The 22387-nt window shown below is 43.9% G+C and overlaps 1 protein-coding gene across 4 annotated transcripts in view; it reads right to left on the bottom strand.

Annotated features, from left to right (window-relative positions):
- CEMIP2 (cell migration inducing hyaluronidase 2) overlaps positions 1-22387 on the bottom strand; it is an 81379-nt gene that overhangs the window by 49534 nt on the left and 9458 nt on the right. For all 4 annotated transcript variants that reach the window (XM_032306755.1, XM_032306756.1, XM_032306754.1 and 1 more), the window contains 4 exons: positions 12405-12747; positions 8583-8723; positions 7196-7757; positions 1537-1706 (listed from right to left, as the gene is read on the bottom strand). In XM_032306755.1, the coding sequence (XP_032162646.1) occupies positions 1537-1706; positions 7196-7757; positions 8583-8723; positions 12405-12735 (1204 nt within the window). In that variant the 5' untranslated portion in view covers positions 12736-12747. Of the gene's footprint in view, positions 1-1536; positions 1707-7195; positions 7758-8582; positions 8724-12404; positions 12748-22387 lie in introns of those variants that run through there.

The raw sequence follows: 22387 nt of genomic DNA, 5'->3' as shown, positions 1-22387 counted from the left end.
GAAGTATTTCCATCCGCTTTTTGCCAGGGGCAACCATGACGGGGTAGAAAGCAGTGGTTTTGGAGGCAAAAAGCTGAGCTTCCTTGTCCGTAGTAGGTACCATCTCCTTGGCCCAAACCCAGAAGGCTGTTTAGAAGGAACATGTGAAAGTCTCTATTACATACAGGGAACTCTATTTACCTGCTTATTTTAAAGCAAAAGACTTTCTCTGTTTAATTACAAGGGTACAGGTGCCTCGTTAGCGCAGTAGGTAGCGCGTCAGTCTCATAATTACAAGGGTACAAAATGCACAATTACAACCCAAGTCATGTTTGGATCCTCATTAAAATAGCTAACACCAAGTGCTTCCTAGGCACATGTATGAAAAACATCATATTCTTCCCCTCAGATGCCCACAGCAGCCCTATGTGGCCGTTTCTCTGACTGTGCCCATTTTTCAGATGAGGAAACTGAGAGCTAGGAAGTTCAAGTCACGTGCCCACCATCACATAGGAAGTGAAAGAGGGGGGCTCTCTGTCTCCAGAAATCCATCTTAGTAAGCATCCTGGCTCCCTGCTGCTGAAAACTGAGGTATAAGCCCTAAAATCAACCTTTCTGGATAACAAGGCACCTCTCGATTACTCGTTTCACAATAATTTGGGGATAATTTTTGCTTGCAAAAGAAAGGTAGTGGGCAAGCACAGACAGGAGCCTGCTAATCCATAACTTGAGCCAAGAAACCTGGCAGCAAAGCAGGAGAGGAAACATCCTTAAAGAAACAAGTCAGAGGTGCCCTGAACACCCAGTGCCAGGCATTATTTGAACTAATTATGGTTCTTCTGAAAGGTGAATGAGAATAAAAATTATTCAGAAGAAAATGTTAAAGACCTAAGGTAACTGTATAAAATGTTATTTCAAACAAGGGAAACAGGTTAAAACAAAATGGACATGAGGGGAGAAAAACACACATAAGAGAAAAATAACTAGATTATTTGCACAAAAACAATTCTGTCTTAACGAGAGGGTTAGAACTTAATTTTTACTTTGTATGTTCTTGTGTCTTCCAACTCATTTAGAAGATCAAGGATCTTATAATGGATCAAGGAAAAATAGCCAAGAAAATGAGTGTTCTTTATATAGCATGTGTGCAAAGGTACGATTTGCTACATGTCTACATACAGAAAAGATTCAAAGTACAAAAGCATATTCACCATCTCAGGTCATAACCGAAGGCAGCTCACCCTATCCCATCTAGACTGGTTCCAGTGGTATCAAATCCAGGAAACAAATCCGTGTCTAATAGTTAACCACACTTTATGACTCAAGAATCAAGAACAAAGGCCAGCTGGGAGGGACCAGGCTTCAACAGAGCATTCTCCAACCCAGCAAGAACTCTTTGAGTCAAAAGGATGGACTATAGGGGGAAACCATAGGTTTCATCTTCAACCAGTTGGGAAACCTAATCAGACTGTCCCTTGGATACAATTCCACCTAAAGAAACCAGTCTTTCACAATACTCACCAATGTCTTAGAAGAGTCTAAACCATTCTTGCTTACCTTCAATCCACTCACTGTAAGCTGTCACGGCGAACTTCTGACCATCCACGGTATAAAATTCTCTTTGGGCAAGAGCCTTGCCTCCACTACTATGGTTTTCATAGTTTCTCACGGACTCGTTGCAAGAAGTACTTCCTCCATCAATGACCCCAACCAAAGCCCACGCTTGCCTGGAGGGGAAAAGAGCATGTGCCTTATTTGTCAGGGTCCCAACCCAGATCCTTGACACAGATGTTACGTCAGGTGCTGCGTAGCGCTTGAATTTCATTTTTATCAAACCCTCTATCTCTTTTAACATGTGGCTGCAAGTCCAAATCTTGACTGAAGTAACAGACATCACAGAAGGAAATGTATCTAGATTTTTTTAAAAATCCTTGTTTGTCTGGCCTTGTAACAGGTAGAACACCGAAGGCTGGGACTAACATGAATCACTGTCTTCCTTCCCCAATACACACCCCTATTATTCACCTGTCATTCTGGCCACAAACCCATTTATTTCCCTTCTTTTAAAATGAGTATGGCACGCACCCTGATATTTATAGCAGCATTATCTACACTAGCCAAATATGGGAAGAGCCCAGAATCCATTGACTGATGAATGGATAAAGAAGAGGTGATGTGTACACACAGACACACAGACACACAGACACAGGAATATTAGTCATTAAAAAAAAGAATGGAGGGGCTCCTGGGTGGCTCAGTGGGTTAAAGCCTCTGCCTTCAGCTCAGGTCGTGATCCCAGGGTCCTGGGATCGAGCCCCGCATCGGGCTCTCTGCTTAGCAGGGAGCCTGCTTCCCCCCCCCCGCCTTTCTGTCTACCTCTCTGCCTACTTGTGATCTCTGTCTGTCAAATAAATAAATAAAATCTTTTAAAAAAATGGAATCTTGCCATTGGCAAAGACACGGACGGAACTAGAGTTCATTATGCTAAGTGAAATAAGTCAGTCAGGGAAAGACAAATGCCATCTGATTTCACTCATATGTGGAACTTAGGAAACAAAACAGATGAACATAGGGGAAGGGGGGTTAAAACAGAGAGAGAGAGGGAAGCAAACCAGAAAAGACTCTTCACTACAGTGAACAATAGAGACTCTTAACTACCAGAGGGGAGGTGGGCTTGGGGGGGGGGGGGGCCAGCGAGGGGAATGGCTGAAACATGTGATAGGGATTAAGGAATGCACCTGCCTCGATGAGCACTGGGTACTGCATGCAGGTGTTCTATCTCTATATTGTACACCTGAAACTAATACTACATTGTATATTAACTAACTGGAAATCTAAACAAAAACTTTAAAGAGAAAAGAGGGCGCCTGGATGGCTCAGTGGATTAAAGCCTCTGCCTTCAGCTCAGGTCATGATCCCAGGGTCCTGGGATCGAGTCGCGCATCGGGCTCTCTGCTCAGCAGGGAGCCTGCTTCCTCCTCTCTCTCTCTGCCTGCCTCTCTGCCTCCTTGTAATCTCTGTCAAATAAATAATCTCTGTCTGTCAAATAAAACCCTTAAAAAATTTTTAAAAATAATAAGGAGAAAAGAAAAATAAATAAAAATAAAGTGAGTACTGCCCACTCTCTTTTGAACTCCGGCTGCGTGATACAATGACATAATAGAAGGAGCTTGAGGAAGCCACCCGCACTCAGACCCAGCCCAGACTGACGCCATCATCCTCTCTGCAGGTGGGGCATGGCATTGGTAGGCTTTCAAAGTTCCCCAGACGATGTGAATGTGCAGCCACACTTGAGAACCACTGAGTCAGAGTGGTTCTCACACTTGAGTGTGCATCAGAACACCTGGAGGGCTTGTCAGATCAGACTCCCAGGCCCCGCCCGCTAACTGCCTGAGGTGGGGACAAAACAGGCACATTGCTAACAAGCCCCTCCCCCTGCCCCCCTGTGATGCTGACGTTACTGGTCTGTGAACCACACTGAGAACCCCTGAGTTCCAGGTCAGAGGTTAGAGCAGTAGTGATCAGACCCGATTGCGCATCAAACACCTGGGGGTCCTACCCATCAGATTCTTCTGTAAAAATCTCTAGGGGGGCCTTGGGCATGCGATTTTTAAAAAATCTCAGGAGTGCATAACTGAAAACCACTGGGTTACTGGTTTCTTAATAATCTTAAATCAAAATTGTGTAATCACTATCCGAGAGATTTAAAATTTTACATGCCATATATCTATTCGTTGACAGCAACTGTGTTTGAAAATGCCCTTTAATTTCATTTCACTTTTGTAAATAAACATCCCAGGAACTTGCTCAAACTTGTGGCCAAAATAAAAAAAGAACAAAGACAAAAAGCCAAAAAAAAAAAAATCTGCCTTAAGATTCCTGGTTTAAACCCCGGAAGGAAAAATGTCAATTTCCTACTGTAGAGGGATGGGGTGTTGAGGAGGGGGACGCGGTGTGTGTGTGTGTGTGTGTGTGTGTGTGTGTGTGTCTGCCTTAATATTCCTGGTTTAAAATCCGGAAAGAAAAATGTCAGTTTCCTGCTCTAGAGGGATGGGGTGCATGTGTGTGTGTGTGTGTGTGTGTGTGTGTGTGTGTGTCTGCAAAAATGTCAGTTTCCTGCTCTAGAGGGATGGGGTGCGTGTGTGTGTGTGTGTGTGTGTGTGTGTGTGTGTGCCTGGTTTAAAATCCGGAAAGAAAAATGTCAGTTTCCTGCTCTAGAGGGATGGGGTGCGTGCGTGTGTGTGTGTGTGTGTGTGTGTGTGTGTGTGTGTGTCTGCCTGCCTTAATATTCCTGGTTTAAAATCCGGAAAGAAAAATGTCAGTTTCCTGCTCTAGACGGATGGGGTGCATATGTGTGTGTGTGTGTGTGTGTGTGTGTGTGTGTGTGTGAGAGAGAGAGAGAGAGAGAGAGAGATCTATGCCAGACAGATGGCTGGACAGTCACAGATAAAAGTTAACCAAAGCATGCCTGTATCCTTATAAATTCCACACCTGCCCCTGCGTGGATTAGCTACTCTCCGCTGACCATGCTTTACAGCTCTATTTATACTCCTTGGTACAGTACAAAGAATCAAATGCCAAATGTTTCAATTCATTATCTCCTATGTGAGAAGAAAGGAGAAGAAATATCAGAGGCTTCCTTTATTTACCAAAGCTGCCTCAGCAACTCTCAAACAATATTCTATTCTCCTGACATTATCTCCAAAACACTCCTACTTCCCTCCTCCACTTGAGGAAAATTCCGTGGCACCAGGACAGTATCTTCAAAGGCGTGTGTTTGTGTACATTGGAGATAATGTCAAAGCAATGGAACATTGGCACACTGGCAAAGGATCACAACTCAAATTCCTCTGTCAAATCAGCAGCACTATTTGAAAGGGAATTCAGAAACCAGGAGGAAAGGAACCCAAAAATGTCAAACAACATATTCACAGCTAATGATCACACAAACGCAGAAGAATAATGGAGCAAAGAGACAAAAGCTGTCATCCTGGCATTACTGGATAATGAAACGAAGTAGGTATCTAACTTTGAAAAGATCGTGTTTCCTCGCCTAGGTCTATAAATTACAGAATTATGGATACATGGGTTTTAGAAGATGGATAAAAGAACATTTGGAGAAACCCTTTTTATTTACTTTTTTAGGACTTTTTATTTATTTATCTGACAGAGAGAAGAGACCGCGAGAGACGACGGAACACAAGCGGAGGGGGAGGGAGGTAGCGGGGGAGGGAGGTGGCGAGAGGAGTGAGAAGCAGGCTTCCTGCTGAGCAGGGAGCCTGACGTGCGTGGGGCTCCATCCCAGGACCCTGGGGTTATGACCTGAGCCCAAGGCAGACGCTTAATGGCTGAGCCACCCAGGTGCCCCAAGGAGAAGCCCTTTTTACAACAGAGGTCTGAACTGTTAGAAATGCCCAGCAGTGAATACACGGGGGTAGACTCCTACAACAGAAAATGAACAGCAATGAAAACCAACCAGCACCACACGCACCAAAATACGTAACCCTCAGTTAACAGAGTTGAACAAAGAAGCCAGATACAAAACAGGGTATATTGTCTGCTCACATTTATATGAAGTCCAGAAATAGGCAAACCTAAACTTTCACGTTCTCCACAAATTCCAGTGAGTGGTTATCTTTGGTGAGCCGAGGAAGGCATCAGTGAAACAGGGGACAGCCAGCGGGCCTCCGGGCCATGGGCAATGATCAATGCTTTGACCTGCATGGTGGCTATCCAGGAGTCATGTGTTAAGTCATTAAACTCTGCATTCTTGGGGCACCTGGGTGGCTCAGTGGGTTAAAGCCTCTGCCTACGACTCGGGCCATGATCCCAGGGTTCTGGGATCGAGCCCCGCATCGGGCTCTCTGCTCAGCCGGGAGTCTGCTTCCTTCTCTATCTCTCTGCCTGCCTCTCTGTCTACTTGTGATCTCTATCTGTCAAATAAATAAATTAAATTTTTAAAAAAACCTTGCATTCTTATTTTTAGCAGTTTTCTGTGTTTGTCTTACATTTAATCCTAATTTTTTAAGAACCCACCTCCAAGGTCTGGCACCTACTACTCCCCGTCTAGAAAGCTCTCCATCTCCAACTGCCCACAGAGCATGCTTCTAGACTCCCCACCCCCACCCCCCGGTTTCTCACCTTTGGGAAGCCTCCACAGGTTCCCCAGGTCGATTTGAGGGCTCCCACTATTTGCACTCCCATTACAGCCTAGAAGCGAGGGTCTCACTGCACACTCCTGTCTACTGAGGTGTGTTTATCCACTGGATTAAACAAGGGCTCTTTCATCTCAGCACCCAGGGGTACCAGCACTCAGCACCTCCTCAAAATCCCCACAGTGAAGAAAAGGCATTTTAAGAACCATTAGAGACCTTTTTTTCATTAATTTTGTCTGCTTCACCTTCTCTAGAATTTCCACAGCTACCGCTCCATTCCAACAACCAACGGAAGGAAACTAACAACTAGATCCACCAACCATCCTAGTCAAAAATAACTAGAGCCTTTCCATATGTGAGTTTTCAAGTCCTCTTCCTTGTCACAGCAGACTCACTCCCCGGCTTTACGCAGAAGAACAGTAAGCAGATTTAAAACTTCTCTTTTCTGAATTACATGTTGAGCCAGCGACTTCCCCCAGCCTCAGGGCTGGATTGGGAAATCCTGGTGCTCTAGACGAGGAGCGCCCAGAAGTCCCGTAAGCCCACAATGACTCCTACTGTATGCGGGAAGGTTCCAGCCCTCCAGCCCCTGCCTTCCTCCGCCTGGGCCGAGGCTCCAGGGACCTGCACCAACCCCACAGGCAGATGCAAATCAGCAGGCGGAGGGCCCCACAGAAGGCAAAGAGTGCCCCGCCCCCCGGCTTTCCTGGGGGAACTTCTACGCCTTCTCGCAGAATCAGTAACCTGCGTTTCAGACGGCTTGCCCAAGGTGGTTTGCCCAAGGTCGAAAAAGGGAAGTAAACTGCCCCGGCGCTGCCTGGCTGTTTGTCACTTTCCAAAACCTGCCGTTCTGCTTCACAAAGTGCTTGGCCAACCGATGCCAAGAGAAGAGCGTCTTGGAACCAGCACCCTCTGCCCCCCAGGCCCGTGTTTGAAAGCGAGAGTGGCCATTCTGCCACCCGAAGCCAGGCTACGGTGTGTTCTGTCCCTTTCTGCAGCCCCTGACACACAGACACAGGCTCTAACATGGCTCTGGGGAGGAAGGTTAAAGGTCTGCCCACCTGTAGCCCAGCCCTTGGATCAGCTTACTGCCCAGCCGGTCCTGGATCATTTGTATGGTTCCTTGTAAGAGGCTCTTGGCAGCGGAATCCCCCACGGCTATGGCGACGATCCGGCCTGGATCCTGCACTCTCAGAAACTCCTGCAGCCGTCTACTCTCATTGTGGTATTCGTGGGTATCAAACCTGGCACTTTCCAAAATTTTGGCCGTGTCCTGGTCAATGATCCTCACGTTGAGGCCCCTAGAAAAGTCCTTTTCAAAGGCGTAGGACCCAAAGGTCAAGCCTGAGGAAGGCAGAGTTCTCGCCAACAATGTCCACGAGACCTTCTGGGCCCCGTGTATCTCCAGTGTCCCACCAGCTTCCACACCAATAAATTTTTTGCCAAATATTGGCATACTTTCACCTTCATCTGACTTGCCATACAAGGCAATGGTCGCTTTGGACTTATAGCGGCATTTTTCTGCTCCAATATGAAGCGCCCCACCATCCTTGATCAGGATGTAACGAGTCCTCAAAGTAATATTTCTGGATCCATCCTTATCATCCCCAAATACAAGCAATCCTGCAAGGAACAAAACAAGTATCAGCCAACTCCTGAATCACCTCTCCGGGATACAGAGAAAGAGACTTTACCTTGATGGGGGTGGGGAAGAAAAGACCCTCCTGCAGTTAAGTTGGGGGAAAAAATTGTTAAGAGGTTGCTTAGGAAATTAAGCCTGTTTTCAAAATAGTAAAGGTAGAAATGAAGAGTTCATGTCTCAACATGCCAGAAATGCCAAGGGGCATGAATTTCAATCCATTCACTTTTAAGAATAATTTTTTTTTTAGAAAAATATCTAGGGAGGGGAGCGCCTGGGTGGCTCAGTGGGTTAAAGCCTCTGCCTTCGGCTCAGGCCGTAATCCCAGAGTCCTGGAATCGAGCCCCGCATCGGGCTCTCTGCTCAGCGGGGAGCCTGCTTCCTCCTCTCTCTCTCTGCCTGCCTCTCTGCCTACTTGTGATCTCTGTCTGTCAAATAAATAAATAAAATCTTTAAAAAAAAAAAGAAAAGAAAAATATCTAGGAGCCTACAAACTATTGTTACGTATGTTAACCCATGTCAATTCCCTCATCACTCTCCATAGCTGTAAGAAAGATCGAGCTACGAGAGAGCACCTTCTGAAGCTATTTCCTTCCCTATCAATCAGAGGTCTTGAACTGAATGGTTTAAGGGAATTTTTTAGCTCTTGAATTCTACGGTGCTACCTAAGGAACTTCTCATGCCCCATGGATAGACCATCACCACATTCTAAAGGCTAAGAATAGCTTTCTACATACAGAATATCAAATCCCCCCCCCCCAGAGGAACGAGCAACCTTGCCACCCCCATAGGCAGTGACCATTCCTCACCTCCATCCTGAATGACTACAGAATTCACGGTGGCATCCGAGGTCAGACGGAACATATCCCCCTCTTTGATAACAACGTGCTCTGCAGAATCTTGTCCTGGATCCCAGTTCCTGAGACGTGGATTTTGATCTGGGCAATTCTCTATTAAAAAAATGCAACACCAGCATCCCATCAGTGCAACAAAATGCAAGAATTTCTTTAGCCACATCCAAGTGCTACCATCACTGACTGCAATCTGCAGGTGACGGACTCACTGTAAGTTCCTGCCAGCAGGATGCAAATTCCATCCCAATCCACCCAGCAGATACATCCAATCCTTTACTTCAACACATAAAAAAGGTTGCTCTATGAAACCAAGTTGCCACCATCTAGTCTGGATCAGACTCCACAAGGTAAACACGGAGTTCCCCTGAATCATCTACTCTGGAAGTAAATTGACAGCAAGAGGCAAAACTGTGAATTGTCTCTGGATCCACATTAGGAAGCGGTTTTTTGTTTTGTTTTGTTTTTTTAAGATTTTATTTATTTATTTGACAGAGAAAGATCACAAGTAGGCAGAGAGGCAGGCAGAGAGAGAGAGAGAGGAGGAAGCAGGCTTCCTGCTGAGCAGAGAGCCCAATGCGGGACTCGATCCCAGGACCCTGAGATCATGACCCGAGCCGAAGGCAGCGGCTTAACCCACTGAGCCACCCAGGCGCCCCTAGGAAGCGGTTTTAGAAAACAAAATTTATGGGATGCCTGGGCGGCTCAATGGGTTAAAGACTCTGCCTTTGGCTCAGGTCATGATCCCAGGGTCCTGGGATCGAGCCCCGCATCAGGCTCTCTGCTCAGCAGGGAGCCTGCTTCCCCCTCTCTCTATCTCTGCCTGCCTCTCTGCCTACTTGTGATCTCTGTCAAATAAATAAATAAATCTTAAAAATTAAAAAAAAAAAAAAGGGAACTACTAAGTAATAGGTATTGAGTCAGGTCTTCCCAGGTTCCTTCCTGTGCACAGTGAACCATAAAGTAGGCGACAGAAGCCCCCCTCTCATTCCACAGACCACAGCTGATAAATACCAGCTATCTGCAGACGTGCACGCTTTCCCCGTGAAACTGCAAGAAGCAAACGGCCAAAGGCATGACTTCTCATTTTCAGACATGAGGAAACTACAGATCAGAGAAGCCAAATCCAAGATTACTCAGCAAGTTGAGTGATACTCAAGTTCCCCCTTAAGAAATGAGGTTTGCTGGACGTGTTGTGTTCCTTTACTAGAATGAGAACATGCCCCTTGAACAGATGATGATGGCAACATGAAAGTATTCTGCATTGCCACAGCTGTTTAATGCATGAGACTTAAAAAAAAAAAAAAAATGCACGAGACCTTTAGTTGCTGCTATAGGGGTGCAAAGGGGGCAGGGCAGGAACCACACTGGTTTGGAACAATTCGTGACCCAAGTATTTACGGAGGATCCATTTGCTCACTTTGTCCTAGATACTGCAGAATTTATAAAGCACGGAAGGAACTCACAGCCTGCGGATCTTATACTTTAGCTTTGGAGAAAAGCCAGCAGGTAGGAAAATTAAAATGTGGTAGTTGGGTGATGTGCAAATGGCTTAAGATTCTCTCTCTCTTACTCTCTCCCTCTGCCCCTTCCCCGGTTCCCTCTTCAAAAAAAGAAAAAAAAAGGGGGGGGAGCATAAAGGTGAGAGATGCAAGTGCCCCTCGCCACCCAAGTTCACTGGTTGCTCAGTTAGAAGGGCAAGGTGGGTGCCGCCCAATTCCTCTTGCTTTTAATTTTTTCCTAGGAGAGTGTGCTTCCTTAGGAAACATTACCGAAAACTCCAGTCTACTGCCTTCCTGTAAAGCACACTTAGTGAGAAAACACACGGTCTGCAGAGAGCACCGTCAAATAGCTCCAGAGCCCCCACCTTCCCGGCTGCCCACTGTTGAGCTGAGGGTTCATTATCAAGATTATATAACAGCAATAACCACAGCGAGGCTGACCCTCAATGATGTCAGCACACCGCATATTTCCACCGAAGTTCTACATGTATACAGCCCAAATGTGAAACTAAAGAATGTTGACTCAAAGGAACCACATCAGTGAATCACTGTCTTAGATGGGAAAATGAAAACATCAATTAAAGGCACAAATTTCAGCTCTGATCTTCCCCCCCAGATCTGGCATCTCTTTACTGCAGATGACTTGGGAAGAATAAATCAACAGCAGTGAACATGGTTATTTTGCTGGAGAAAAGGGAAGAGAAAAATCAATGCCAGGAGCCAACAGAAAGCAATGGGACAAAATCATCCTGTGCTCTACTGGCCTGGTCAACAAAGACGTTGGTACCAACATCTCTCTCTCTTCAGGTCTATTCCCTTAGAAGCATGGACACAACTTCTAGAAGCATGGACACAAGTCACTTTATAGACTTTAAAGTCTATAAAACCCCAAAAGCACCCATGGAAACTAAATAAAATAGTATTTGTAAGTCTTACAAATGATGATATGCTTCTCAGATGTTATATCCATTTAAGGAGGCATCTAATTTGACAAAAATCTGTTGTACAGAGTAAAAGAAAAAAAATGCAGACAAAAATGATGCCCAGTCCAGGGTGTTATGGTCTGCCTCTCCTTCGACAGCCCTGAGCCCTCTGATTTTCAGACCGGTGGATGAGACTCTATCCTGATACCCTAGCCATGATATCGTATTGAGGCTGACTGACAATGAATTTCTTCAAAACCATTCGAACTATTGCTATATTACCAACTTGCAAAGCAAAAGCCATTTAAGAAATGAAAACCTGCCTACATGATATTTAACTATGAAGTAATAAGTGACTTTTAGATAGATGTAACAAATGTAACAAATAATAGATATAATAGATGTAACAAAATGTAACAGATGTAATAAATGTAACAAAAACAAATGTAACAGATAAATGTATCTTTCCTTCGAAGATATAAATTGTTTCCTCAAAATACTTGAAGCTTCTCTTTTAGAACCATTCCCCAGCTGATTTCAAGCAACAGAAGAGATACCTTAGCACGTTCCCACGTTAAAAAAAAAAAAAAAAAAAAAAAATCGGGCACCTGGGTGGCTCAGTCAGTTAAGGGTCTGCCTTCTGCTGAGGTCATGACTCCAGATCCTGGGATCCAGTCCTGCATCAGGCTCCCCGGTTAGTGGAGAGTCTGCTTCTCCCTCTCCCTCTGCCCTTTTTCCCTACTCACACTCATGTTCTTTCCCTCTCAAATAATCTATAAAAATAAATAAATAAAAATTTTAAAAAATCAAATGTAGCTTTGTCACCACATTTAGTAATTTTTTTACTGTATTTTTAAAAAAAACTTTTATTTTAATAAGTAGGCTCCACACCCAACATGGGGCTCGAACTCACAACCAGGACATAAGAGTCACTCACACTATGGACTGAGCCAGGTGCCCCTATATTCAGTCATTTTTATCGCTAAAATTCCCAGCAGTCAGAAAATCATACCTACCACAAAGGATGAAATTGCGCTCCTGCAAGAATTCACTAAAACTCTTAAAATGAACATTTTACAAAAAAATGCTCGAAGAACATCTTGAGCACTGGGACAAAGCAGCAAAATGGAAAGGAAGTGCAATCCTTCAACTGTATCATTTCCATTGGATTCCTTTAACAATTGCTTTAATAAGTTATGTCTCCATTTCTCTATATATGAATTAGCTAGAGCCAAGTCAAGATAACGCGAGTTTTTCTTTTTAATTCTATCCTCCCATTTTCCTCCCCCGTTCTTCTCCTAGAACACGTGCTCTGTACACGTGCGTGCCCACGACATGCATACATGCACTCTTACCATCTGGAGCGTATTTCGAGGAGATCCCTAGAATGACCGCAAGTGCAACAAAAAATGAGAAACTAGTGATAGCAAAGCAAATGAAAGTATTTTTGTGCCTCTTCTGCTTTCGGCTTTCTCTCTGGGCTTGCTGCTCTTCGGTGGAGAAAGCAAAGGTGGCCCGGGCTTCCTGTCTGATGGAGGTCAGTTTGGCTGAAGCTTGGCTCTTTGGAGGAGGAGGGGGCCGCAGCGGCACAACCTTCCCTGGAACGTAGCCAGACGAGCGATGGCTGCTTCCATTCTGAGGTTGCAGAAAAGCAGGGGAGTGTCCCCTGGAATCAGTGGCATGCATGATACACTGTCGCTGCGGAAAGAAAAAAAAAAAAAAATTAAGGTCCAGAAAGGTGAGAGTTGTAATGGCTTTCTTTTTTTAAGATTTAATTATTTGAGGGGTGCCTCGGTGGCTCAGTGGGTTAAGCCTCTGCCTTCTGCTCCTGATCCCAGTGTCCTGGGATTGAGCCCTGCCTCCGGCTCTCTGCTCAGTAGGGAACCTGCTCCCCCCTGCCCCGCCTCTCTGCTTACTTGTGATCTCTGTCAAATAAATAAATAAATCTTTTAAAAAAAAAGACTTATTTATTTGAGAGAGTGTGTGCAATCGAGCGCGGGGAGGGAGAGGGAGAGACTCCTCAGGCGGAGCCTGCTGAGTGCAGAGCCTGAAGGGGGTCTCGATCCCAGGACTCTGAGATCATGACCTGAGCCAAGACCAAGAGTTGGCAGCTCAATGGACCAACACCCCCCAGGCACCCCAGTAATGGCTTTATTAAGTGTTTTTTATGATGATCAAATCACGTCACATAAAACTCATCACTTCAACCATTGTAAAGTACACAGTCTGGTGGCCTTTAGTTCCTTCAGTTTTGCACAACCGTCCCCACCAACCATCTCCAGGACATTTCCACCAGCCCCAAGAGAAGTCGGTAGCCATGATACAAGAATTCCCCGACCCTCCCTTCCCCCCAGCGCCTGGTAACCACTTCAACGACTCTTTGAAAATACCAGGTCAGCTCACACACCGGATAGAACCAGGAACTGTCCTCTAATGTCACTGCTTCTTGTCCCTGGCTGCACATCGGAGTCATCCACTAACATCACCGCCCCGTGCTGTACCCCAAACAACAAAGTCAGGACCCAAGCACCCCCATCTTTTTCATGTCCCCGAAGAGATCTAAATGAGCGCCTTGGTTGACAGCCACTCTCCTAAGGCGACCGTTCTCAGTGCTCATCGTGCCTGTGAGTCCCCAGTGCTATTTGATAAAAATGTCGATTCCTGGGCTCTCAACCCCAGGGACTGCGGCTCAGCTGGTACCAGGAGGGCCGTGGATTTTATATCTTAAACATAAACCTGGTGAGACACGGAAGCAAGAGGTCAAACTTCTAGAGTACCAGGACTCTAAGCTCCTCACACTGAAGTTAAAGTCCACGCATGCTAGGAAGACCACACGTTGGCCCCAACATGTTCCCACAGACAAGCTTTCCCGTTTGGGTGTTTGATGTTCCCACTAGGTTTATCTTTCGGTGAAGCAACTTAAGCAATTCTACCTGCGTTATCCCTTAGCCACAGACTAGGAATTCATTTAGTCAGGACACCTAAAGTCTACATTCTCTGGTTAAAAAAAGAGGCAACAGGCCCAAAATGTGCTAAGGCCACATCACCAAAACACCCAACCTAACGGCGGTTTCAAGCTCCCTCAGGAATGTAAACTTCGACCAGTCTGGAATTACCTGGTCGGCCCTAGTAAGATCATCAGCCTGACAGACCCCTAACTTCCCCCAAAGGAAGGTGACTGCACCTGAAATAACCCACTCTTCGCTAGAAACTTCTTTTTCTGCCTCCTCTGCCTTCCATTGTTGACAGCTCTTTGGAGCCCCTTTCTTTCTGCTAACATGAGATGCTGCTTGATTCCCGAATCATTAAGTAAAGCCAATTAGGTCTTCCAACTCACGCAACTGAATACTGTTTTTAACAATTTCTTTGAACCCTCACATTTTGTTTTAAAAACACGGGCATTCAGGGACACCTGGGTGGCTCAGTCGGTTAGGTCATCTGCCTTCGGCTTGGGTCATGTTCTCAGGGCCCTAGGATCGAGTCCCACATTAGGATCCCTGCTTGGCAGGAACCTGCTTCTCTCTCTCCCTCTGCCTGCTGCTCCCCCTGCTTGTGCTCCCCTGCTCTTTGTCAAATGAATAAAATCCTTAAATATAAATATATATATATATATATATATATAGAGAGAGAGAGAGAGAGAGAGAGAGCAGGCTTTCGATTATTATGGTTAGAATAATTTTTTTTTTAAATCTAACTCACAGTCCTGACTGCCAGGCACTGTTCTAAACCTCTCACATATACTACTCATCTAACACCTTTAACACGACAAATCCCAGTAGCTCCCATGGTCCCCATCATACACATGAGAAAAGCAGAGGCCTAGAATTGTTCATTAGCTAGTATAGGAGAAAACCAGGACTCAAACCCAGGGAGCTAGAGTTCAGGCTCTTAACCTTATACTAAAGTGTCTTTCAAAACAACCAAGAGGCAATAATGTCAAAGAAATCAGTTTTCTGATTTGCAAGGGTATAGCTAGAATGAGCTGAGTCTGAAAGAGCATATTAATATTTTCAAGAATTCTTCATGCAGGTGGCTCAGTGGGTTAAAGCTTCTGCCTTCGGCTCAGGTCATAATCCCAGCGTCCTGGGCTCTCTGCTCGGCGGGAAGCCTGCTTCCCTTCCTCTCTCTGCCTGCCTCTCTGCCTACTTGTGGTCTCTGTCTGTCAATAAATAAAATCTTTTTTTTTTAAGTATATAAAAAAAAGAATTCTTCAGGCAGAAGTTCACTAGCAATGAGTCTAAGAGAAGCTGACACACAAAACAAGGTCAGTCCTTTTTATTCTTTAGAGTAAGCACTTGGAAGTTTCTGAATGAAAGAGGAAGTTTTGAATGCAACGCTATTCTGTTACTTTGCAAAGTCAAAGAAAGAATGCAAGGAAGCAAGAAATGCTATGCTTCTATCATGTCATTCTTGCAAGGACCATGGCTAAACGTGTCCCATGGCTTTGGAAACACGATGTTCAACCCATTCCATTACTTCCCTTCATAGTAACTAGAGAATCTCAGCGTCACCTGATTTCATTCAGTACCTTGTAATTAATCCCTTCATCTTCTGCCAAAACAATGGATAAGATCCCAGTCACAAGGGTACCCCCAAATTGCTCTAAACTACAGCAAATCCATGAAACACAAAATGTGGTCATTAGAAAAGCCATCAGTAAGCCTTCCCAGGACCCAAACGACCTGGAAATTAATGAGGACAGAAAGGGAATCTAATCAGGAATTGATGCCGATTTTACACGGGGCAAAGAACATTCTCAGAGTCAGTGTGTCTGTCAAAACACTTGGTGAGTGGAGTTTGATTTCTGAACAGAAGTAATTATTTAGATGAAGCTTAAGCTTCGTGACAAAGGAAGAGAACACGATTCAAGGTACCATTGAAGAAACTGCCGCGTGTGCCAAACAGCAGAACGAAATCATGGAGACATCCTCCTGGAACAAATGAGAGACTGTAACAAAGACCCCTTTACTATCCCCTACTAACAAAGAAAGGACTAAACTAGAGACTCTTGAGTGCCAGGCTCACCAGGGTGGGAGGGAATCATGACGATAATCTGCTCTGAAAGGGAGTGGGAAGCTTTTGTTCGAGGCTGCAATCATCTGATACTTCATTGTTTCGGGGTGAGAAAGGTTGTTATTACTTACCAGGCTGGAGGGCCCTTTTGTGGGAGATGATGTGTCTCCAGATGTACCCACAATATAATCACAGGCAGTAAGAGGCTAAATGAAGCCACCAACCCACTGGGAATAATTTGTGTCTTCACATTCACAAAACGATATCCTAACATGGAAAACTCAGATGGTGTTGGCCATAAATTAAATTGATCAATAAAGGAAAAATATTTGTGGCTGTGTTCTCACCATAACTCTTTTGTAAACCTCAGTATATATATATATTTTAAATTTTTATCATTTTTTAAGTAAACTCTGCCCCCAACATGAGGCTTGAACTCATGACCCCCCCCCCCCCCCACCGAGATCAAGAGTTGCTTGCTCTACCAACTGAGCCAGCCAGGTGCCCCAAAACTAAATATATTTATGTTCATATATTTTGAGCCCATAAGCTTCACTCTACTGGAAAACATGTAAATGCATAAGCAACAAATACAATCATTCTTTTCCTAAGAAGTAAACACACTGTTGAGAACATCTTAAAATTACAACCAGGGACATCTGGTTGGCTCAGTCATTAGAACATGCAACGCCTGACCTCGGGGTCATGAGTTCAAGCCCCATGTTGGGGGTAGAAATTACTTAAATAAATAAATAAATAAGCATTTAAAACATTACAACTAAAAAAATCACTTTATGCAAATTTCTCTTTCCATTTATCATGATTTTTAAAGATAGAAGATACAAATACACTGCTTTAGAATTTCACTTGACATTTACGAGTTTACTTTAGGAGTAGTATTATGAATCAATTACCTAAAAATATAATGATTGCTAGTTAAAGATTCAAGTTATTTGTGGGAAGAATTGACATTTCGCTCATTCAGTCAGCAACTGTGAGCTCTCGAGGTCACTAAAGAACTGTGGTAAGCACTATGGGGGATAGACAAAAGATGTGCAGCATCCCTAAAACACACAATTCCTAGGTTCAATTTTTCTTTTCCTCAATTCAATTTTAATCACTTCCTTGAAGGCAGAGGGGCACTGACCAAGGCAGTTGACCCCTGAACTAGGGAGTGGTTAGGGGCATGGATCCCCGCCTCCCCTCAACAAGCAGTCAGTCATAAATCCATGTATAACTTTTGACTCTCCAAAAACTTAACTAATAACAGCTTATTGTTGGCCAGAAGCCTTACAGAGGACATAAACGTTGATTACCGCACATTCTGCATGTCATAAGTACCGTATACTGTATTCTTACAATAAAGGAAGCTAGAGAACAGAAAATGCTATTAAAAAAACCACAGGAAGAGAATATTCATGTCCAGCGCTGGATTAGTGTGAGTTTGGGGTTCCAAGAACAAAGAGGCACTTAACAGAAGAAGGCATGAAGAGTTCCCTCCAGCTTTCAAGACTTTGAGGGGAGTCTGAGCTGTCATTTTAAACTTTTTATGACAGACCAGTGTTTTTACTCAATACACTAATAATCTGTTCATATTACATGTCATTTTTAAGAGGGCCATCTTCCTAGTGTAAAGAACACAGTACTCTACGGAAGGAACATGTTAGCATTTTATGATGTATTTGAAGAGCTAGTACAGACTGAGTTAAATCCCTAAACACAGACAGAGAATTCAAAATGGGGGGGGGAGGGGGCGCAACTCATTGGCTTTGAGTTTGGAAATGCACTCCATGAAGATTTCAAAGCGTTAACTTCTGGCATTCCAAAGAATTACCTCATATTTCTTTACCGGATGGTAAAAAGTGGCAGCCCGAAAGGCTTAGTAATAATTAACTAAAAAGTAAAATCATTAAGTAAATAAATAAACAAATATCACTTGTCATATTTCATGCTATCATATACATAAATAAATACCATGCCATTAGAGATCTTCACGGGGAATTTAGGCAAAGATTTAAAGGACGTAATACAGGAAATGACTAAGAATATGAAACCATATCAACTTGAAAGATATCAATGCAAATGCTGAAAAAGGGTAAACATTCAAAACCTACTACTTTTGTCAAAAAAAACTCACAAAAGAACACTTTAAAACTTGTTATTATTTTAAATAAAATTCTTCTGTTGGATAGAAGAGCATCACACCTCAAACAGTAACTCAAGGTGGGAGGGGTCTGTGCACTGTCAAGGGCACTCAATTTCAAGAAGTAATCACAGAAAATAATTTCCTTTCCTTAGGAATTTCAATAATGATAAAGGAGCTCAGGTTGGCGAGAGTTTCTTGGGCCTATAAAAAAGAGCATGATTTTAAGAAAACAGATAGAGGGGTGCCTGGGCGGCTCAGTGGGTTAAAGTCTCTGCCTTCGGCTCAGGTCATGATCTCAGGGTCCTGGGATCGAGCCCCGCCTCGGGCTCTCTGCTTAGCGGGGAGCCTGCTTCCTCCTCTCTCTGTGCCTGCCTCTCTGCCTACTTGTGATCTCTGTCAAATAAATAAATAAAACCCTTAAAGAAAGAGTGGAGAACAATTTAAAAAAAGAAAAAGAAAGAAAACAGATACATTCTCATTTAAAGTCATCAAACACCACGCTATGCTCTCCAGGAGGCCCTGCCATCTCAGCATTCTACAGCTTCCCTGGCTGTTCTTTCCTGCACTCTGCCTAGAACTCTTGTTGGGGGGCTCCTGTCCTGGCTGGCTCAGTTCACAGAGCCTGTAACTCTTGACTTAAAGTTCAAGCCCCACGTTGAGTATAGAGATTACTAACAACAACAACAAAAAAATTTAAATAAAACTCTAGCTGATCATCTTGCTTTCTGCCTCATGTTTGTTAACGTGTGGACTTGTCTACCCGTCCCCTGAGGCTGACTTAAGTTTCTTGAGAACAGGCACTAGTCTCACTTATCTTAGTATTCGCACCTTCCACACAGTAGGTCCTCACCAGGTGCTTGCTGAACTTAGATCACACTCTACCTCTACAGTCCACACACACACACACACGCACACACACACACAGACACGAATGTCCCACTCAATCTTTCCTCAACATACTTGAGGTTCTGGGAAATTTTGTCTCATCGATCTGGATCCGTGGCCTTGATTTGGGAAAAACTGAGAACATCTACTACTTCAAGCAAGAAAGTCAAAGCATTAATTTTTACAAAATGCAACCCTAGTGTGCAATCTAGCTGGTGACTAAAGGTATTATTACCAACAGCAAATAGGAATTCTAAAGATAAAGAGCAGCAAACTAGACAAGCTCAGCCTTTCATAGTATTTTGTAATCCTTGTAGCACAACAGGAGGAAATGCAGCAAGGCATATAGGAAAAAGGAAAGTGCTCCATTCCAGTTTACACTGTTAGGCTGAAAGCCAGAAAGTGCTATGAGCTGGGTACCGGGGCTGGCTCAGCCAGTAGAGCATTTGACTCTTGATCAGCAGGTTGTGAGTTCGAGCCCCACAGTGGGCACAGAGCTTACTTTGAAAACAGTCCTGTGATCAAAGGGAAAGTCTTCTCAATACAGACACAGCAATATTTTAAAGCCAGTAAGTGCTCTTTAAAGGGCTGAGTTTTCGCATCTTTCTATTGCCACAAACCACCCACTATCCCTGCTTATTTATTCACACAGTGGATGAGGACACTTGCCCTGGAAGCCGTATATTCAGACCCCCAAAATCATTCAGCATCTCCAACCCAGTGCAGAGGGGATCTCCTTTGTCATGCGTATCAACCCCATCACATGGAACACCTAATGAAAATGCTCTACGTTTGATTCGTTTAAGGTCTTTGAAATCCCACCTACACTTGTTATGAGAACTTAGTTTTGAATGGAAAATTCAGGCTGTAGTTAGAAGAGCAGTCAAGAAGCTGGTCTGATCTCAGGCTGACTCTTCTTTGATCAAGCACATAATTTTTGAAAGGTCAGTTCTGCCAAGTTACAGTCGAGTTTGGGAACAAATGGCCAAAATCTGGCTGAAGAAACTTCCTTTCATTAAGATCTTGGTAGGTCATAAATGTAGTGATCCGAAGGGGCACGTGCACCCAAATATTTACAGCAGCAATGTCCACAATAGCCAAACTATGGAAAGAACCTAGACGCCCATCCACAGATGAATGGATAAAAAAGAGGTGGTGTATATATACAATGGAATACTATGCAGCCATCAAAAGGAATCAAATCTTGCCATTTGCCGCAACGTGGATGGAACTAGAGGGTATTAAGCTGAGCAAAACAAGTCAATCAGAGAAAGACAATCATCATATGATCTCCCTGACATGAGGAATTTGAGAGGCAACATGGGGGGGTTTGGGGGATAAAAAAAGAATAAATGAAACAAGATGGGATCGGGAGGGAGACAAACCATAAGAGACTCAATCTCACAAAACAAACTGAGGGTTGCCGGGGGGAAGGGGGTAGGAGAAGGTGGTGGGGTTATGGACATTGGGGAGGGTATGTGCTATGGTGAGTGCTGTGAAGTATGTAAGCCTGATGATTCACAGACTGTACCCCTGGGCCTCATAATACATTATATGTTAATTTTTTTAAAAAAAGATTTGGTAGGTCTTTATCACACACCCACTGGTATGCTCTTGGTCACAATAAAAAGTTAACACATGCCAGGAACAAGAGGTGTTCATGAATTACTTGAAAACAAATGAGAGATATTTATAATTATTAGTAATTATAACCTAATTAAAATTTTAACCAGCTCTTAATGGCCTTGAACCTACCAATTAATGTTTCCAACTTCCAATATCCCATTTTTTAGGAAAAAGACAACATCAAGGAATCAGGTTTAGGGTGTTTCTTTCATTTTGTTATAGATTCAGACTCTGTCTATAGTTGATAAACAATGACCTCAACACATTAATCATATAAAGCTGTTCTGTAAGAAATAAGCTTAGCAAAACTGACTTTAAGGCCCTTTAGTTTCTCAAAATGTGAAATAAATACTTAAGTGTGAGCAATATTTTCATGAAAATTATATATTTAAATACATATTATAAAGATTTTTCAAAAACAATGGTTGAAAAGTTTCTGGGGGACATCCTTCTATACAAAGCTTAGAGGAATATATTTGGATGCATATCCTATTCCCAGAGCATACAGGATAAAATACATTTTTCTTTTAAGATTTTATTTATTTGACAGAGATCACAAGTAGTCAGAGAGACGGGTGGGGGGGGGAGTGGGCTCCTTGCTGAGCAGAGAGCCCAACGCGGGGTTCGATCTCAGGACCCTGAGATCACGACCTGAGCCGAAGGCAGAGGCTTTACTCACTGAGCCACCCAGGCACCCCTAAAATACATTTCAACATAAATGCTAGGTCTGTACTTAGAGCTATTTGGGAGAAAACAGACAGATGGTGGAGGAAAGTTCAGTTCAGTTTCACTCAGAGATCAGCTTGTTTGTCCAAGCATACCCCAAAGACTCCAGCACCCTGAGTCCTCCAAACACAACAGCGCTCTCAGACGAGACATATTCTCCGCCATGACACTGCACAGGCAGGCCTTTGTCTTTTCTTTCAAGTCTCCAAACCAAGATGAGTCACTATCACCTGCAATTGCCTGTCATGTTCCCAAGAAATAAGACACTTGGCATGGTTAGTTTATGTACTTCACTCTGGTTTACTTTTACTAAGCTGATCATGCCCAGGGCAATATTCAGAGGCAGAGGGGAAACACCAATCCTCCGTTAAAAACCTCTCCCTTGGGGCACCTGGGTGGCTCAGTTGGTTAAGCATCTGCCTTCGACTCATAATCCTGGAGCCCTGGGCTCGAGAGTCCTGCAAGGGGGCCGAGGGGTTGGTGGTGGATTGTCTGGGCTCAGCAGGGAGTCTGTGTCTCCCTGTGACCCTCCCCACTGCTTGTGCCCACACTCTCTCTGTCTCTCAAATGAAAACAAAAACAAAAACTTCTCCCTATGCAGGGAAAAAATAAGGGGCTGAGAAATCTTCGTTTTTACCCCTACCTTCTTTTTCCACCTGGTCAATTTAGACACATATGATGCATGATACTTCCCAAAGCTGAGCTACTATTATGTAAAAAAAACACTAGTACCCCCAGACTTCTAGCCCAGCACCAGGCATCACTGTTCACATCTCCCCCTCCCCTCAAGAGGAAACCACACTCCCAGTACATACTAACTCTGTTAGAATATAATACAGAGAAATGACAAGGGATTTTTCAAACCTATCATCTCCTAAAAAGACTAAATTGACTAAAAATTATTTTTTGTCACTAAGCATTTGAGTCAGAATAAGTATTAGT

This window comes from Mustela erminea, chromosome 12, assembly GCF_009829155.1.
Source record: "Mustela erminea isolate mMusErm1 chromosome 12, mMusErm1.Pri, whole genome shotgun sequence".
NCBI lineage: Eukaryota > Metazoa > Chordata > Mammalia > Carnivora > Mustelidae > Mustela > Mustela erminea.
The sequence above is the reverse complement of the archived record's forward strand: the minus strand, read 5'-3'. Positions and strand labels throughout refer to the sequence as shown.